Raw genomic sequence first — 4,214 nt, forward strand, 5'->3', positions numbered from 1 at the left:
ACAGACAGACAGACAGAAGCCCCGGGACAGGCAGACGGGAGCCCTGGAACAGACAGACAGAAGCCCCGGGACAGGCAGACGGGAGCCCCGGAACAGACAGACAGAAGCCCTGGGACAGGCAGACAGAAGCCCCGGAACAGACAGACAGACAGAAGCCCCAGAACAGACAGACAGAAGCCCCGGGACGGGCGTTGGCCGGGAAGCAGAAGTGTGGGGCCGGGCTTTCTGTGTGCGGGGGCTGGACAGCTGCATCAGCGTGGCTATGACTACTTCGGTGTTTGGGGCCAGGGCACCCTGGTCACCATCTCCCCAGGTAGGAGGGCCTTCTGTCTGCCCCGTCTGTCCCAGCCCCGGGGCAGAAGGCTCCCGAGACACCCTGGTCTCCGCGGGGCCGTGTGGGGAGCCCAGGGGACTGCTCCTGAGGCCGTGAGGTCCTCGCTGTGGGGAACAGGGGTTGGCAGAGGGGGCTCTGTGTCTGGGGTGTGCAGACCTGAGGACGGAGGGCATCCGCCAAGGCTGGGCAGCCAGGCAGGGGTGAGGTTTTTGTACACCCCCTAACGGGGCCCTTGGCAATGTGACTACTTGGAATACTGGGGCCAGGGGACCCTGGTCACCGTGTCCTCAGGTGAGTCCTCACAGCCCTTCTCGCTTCTCTCTCTCTGGGGCTTTTTGCTGCATTTGGGGGGAAAACGACGGTGTCTGGGCCTGGGATCTGGAAGGACTGGGGGCAGCCGGGGGCCCAGGAAGGGGCCAGCGGGCCAGCGGCTGCCTACCCTCCTGGCTCGCAGCCACCTTGCCTCCTGGGGCCGTCATGTCAGCCCCACCGGGTGGGCTTTGAGGTCCAAGGCCTTAGCGGGGCCGACTGCTTGTCCGGGGTCCCCACACAGCTGTCACATTGTGACAACTGGCTCTACAGCTGGGGCCAGGGGACCCTGGTCACCGTGTCCTCAGGTGGGTCTTCAGCCTCCCCCTCTGGCTGCACTTGGGGGGATCAGGCTGTTGGGGTCTCTGGGGGCCAGGAAGGGGACAGAGACAGGGGCCTGGAGATGGCCCTGCCCTGAGGACGGCTGCAGTCAGGGACACAGCAGCTTCTTTGGTTGGTCCGGCTACGTTGTCCAGGACTTCTTGGGGGCCACGGCGACTGTGGCATGATCCGCTGCCGTGTCCCTTGGGGGGGATTGGACTTTGGAGTCCCAGTTAGGGGCTGTCGGCTTGCAGTCAGGCGGCCCAGGCGGGCAGTGGTCTGGCTTCTGTAGGGTCTCAGGGGCAGTGGTGGGGGAGCAGGGCCGGTGGAGGGTGACTTGGAAGATCGGCTTCCATGTGGCCCGGAGACCATGCAGGCCTCTGAGTTGGGGCGATGTCAGCCCAGGCCCCCGGGGTTTTGGTCGGGTGTGGATGGCGATTTCACCACTGTGATTACTGTGGTATGGACTACTGGGGCCAGGGGACCTCAGTCACCGTGTCCTCAGGTAAGAGCGGCCCTACCAGGGCCTTTATTTTCTGCTCCTTTCTGTGGGATTTTCTGGGCATTGATGGTGGGTCCTCGGGACATGCCCCCCTGGGGCAGGCTGGCCGGGAGGGGACAGGGACCGGGTGACTGCGGGACTTCCGAGCATCTTGATTTTCTGATGCGTTCTTAAAACTGGAATAATACCAGCACGTCCAGAGCAGTAACTGAGCCCCTGAAGAGGGGGCTGGAGGCTGGGCCGGCCACGAGTGGGCCAGGACCCCTGTGGCCATAGGGCCTGGCGGCTCTTAGACTCTGGCGTCGGCTAAGGAGTGTGCGCGGCTAGCTGTGTTTGCAGGACCACCAGGTTCGCCCCACGTAGAGCGACACTGAAAGACTCTCCTCAGAACTAGGAGTGGTGTTCTGGGCGAGGCTGTTTATGATTCTCGGTCAGGAAGAGAGCCGTCAGGGCCGGGAGGGACGCAGAGTCCCCCTGCCCCTAAAGGGCAGGTCTGGGGGCCCAGGGAGCTCGGCTCCGGGCAGTCAGCGTCCAAGGGAAGGTGGCTTGCTCCTCCCCCGTGTATGATTACTAAACATGGAAGGACAGGATGTCTTTGAAGTGGCTCCTGAGAAAAACAGTGGAGAAAACTGTGACTCCAAAATGTCCGAGATTTTCGAGTATATTAGACTATTTAATTGTATCGGGCAATTAACAACCCAGAATCATGTCTTTCTGGAGTCGATCCAAGAAACAGTACCCTGGTGCTGTTGACACCCCGCCAGAGCTGAGTTTTGACGGTGAGAAACTAAGCTTGATTTTGTATTTAATTCAGCGATTCTGGAAGTGGTGGTGCTGAGTTAGCCGAGGTGCGGCGAGCGGCCAGGCACCTGCAGGTGACAGGAAGCAGATGGCAGGGACTGGCTATTTTAGGAAGCAAGAAAACACACTTGGCAAATTTATAGTTTGTGGTTAGCAGAAGTGGTTTTCGGTGGTTTTGCCCAGCCCCGCGAGGCTGAACACAGCCACGGCGCAAACAACACCTGAGCGATTTGCATTTCTAAAATAAGGCCAAGATGCTGGCAGGAGCCCAGACACTTCCTTTTTTAGCTATCTGAATTTACCTTTTCGGTCTTAGCTCACCAACATCTGAATTATACTCATTTCCAAAGTAAGACGTTTAAGAAATTAAACTGGTCTTGGGGACAGTTTACAATGCGTTCGTGTAAGGCTTTTTTAATTAGTTGTTTCCACAAACGGTTGTTAACCTCAAACCACCTTCCAGTGTCCGGAAGCACGGTTTTTGCAATCGCTGCGTTCACAGTATTCTAAGTTGGACGATTTTCTCTTCGTGATGAAGAGGCATGTAGATATTCTGATAAAGTTTGCAGACCTCTTTTCAAGCATTCCTGTGGGGACAGGTTTTAGGTGAAACGTGTGTGATTGTCCAGAATGAGTTCAGTGAAGCGTGTTGCTTGTTGGACTAAGAGGAAGTCTGGTCAGGTCTCGACTCAGAAAGGAACTCTGCCGGGCCCCCACGCTGACAGAGCCCCAGTGGAGGGCCTGCCTGGCCCCCCGGCCCACCGTGGCTGGGGGTCCCCACAGCCCCCCGTGGCTTCTGCCACCCGGCCAACCGGCTATGCTTCGACCTGCCGATTTTAATGGATTTGGAGGAATTCTTCAAAGACCCCCACGGTGACCAGGGAGACGAGCTGGTAAGAGAGAAGTTTGTATCTGACGTTTTGGTTTCTGCTTGATAAGGAATCAGTCTGTAACGACCGCTCAGTGACACAATGAGATTGATTTTTATGAGTCCCGGAGTGACCATCGTCTTGGTCACTTACATTTAATTTTCTCTAAAGATCATTTCAAGGAAACAGTTGGAAGGGCTGCCCCGTGGTTTCTTAGCTATTGATCCTATGGCTCAGATGCTCTAACATAGAGAGCCCCTTACGCTATTTTTTGGTTGTAAACGCGGCTTTGGGTGTGAGGTCATTACTGTGCATTTGAAAGTAGTCTACTGCCTTGTAAGGAGCTTTAGGATAAAGAGCAGAATGAGAAGTACAAATTCAGATAAGATGCATCTTTGGTCATATTTCATGATGATTTTTATTTAGAGGGAATTTAGCTAAAGTCAGGGACCTGCTTTAGACTCAGAAGGCAGGAGTTCAGCTAAGGGCAAGTGCCCAGAAGGGTGAAGGCCGTGAGGGGACCGTCCCGAGCACCCTTATGTCAGCCCAGAAGCAGCACTGCCTATTCTAACGCAAAGACGGGCTTTTCACCCTGATGACAGTGAACACTCCTCGATCCTTGTAAAATGTCCTGATGAATTTTAACTGGCCAGGAAGTATTTTATCCAGGACACTGAGGTGGGAGTGATTGATAATGCTTGGGCACCAAGAGCCAGCTCAGACTGAGGCCATGACAAAATCGGGGGTCCCAGTGGAGAAATCCACAAGGACTCACGAGGGTGGAAAAGGCAGGAGTAAGCACCAGAAGGAACTGACCCCGGGCCAGGCCCATCCATACAGGTTTCCTGGATAAGATGGCTTTAGCTTCAAGGCAAGCAGGTCTGGTGGTCTGAAATTTTCTAGCCAGTCCCAGGCCTGGGCTTTCGGGACTGCACTACACAGGACTATACCGGGCTGCCCAAAGCAGTCCTCAGCTGAGCTGGACCAAACCAGATTGAACTGGCACTTCTGAGCTGAACCAAGACTGAGCTGGGCTGAACTGGGCTGGGTGAGCTGGGCTGAGCTGGGCTGAGCTGGG

The 4,214-nt window shown here is 56.1% G+C and overlaps 1 gene segment (V, D, J or C); it reads left to right on the forward strand.

Moving 5' to 3' along the window:
* Window positions 1-1,357: 1,357 nt before the first annotated feature.
* The window catches only part of LOC110582518, an 18,560-nt gene continuing 15,703 nt past the window's right edge, over window positions 1,358-4,214 (forward strand). Inside the window, 1 exon segment of the C gene segment in view lies at window positions 1,358-1,469. Within this exon segment, the coding sequence occupies window positions 1,358-1,469 (112 nt within the window).

The sequence above is a fragment of the Neomonachus schauinslandi genome, chromosome 9 (assembly GCF_002201575.2).
Source record: "Neomonachus schauinslandi chromosome 9, ASM220157v2, whole genome shotgun sequence".
NCBI classification, from domain to species: domain Eukaryota; kingdom Metazoa; phylum Chordata; class Mammalia; order Carnivora; family Phocidae; genus Neomonachus; species Neomonachus schauinslandi.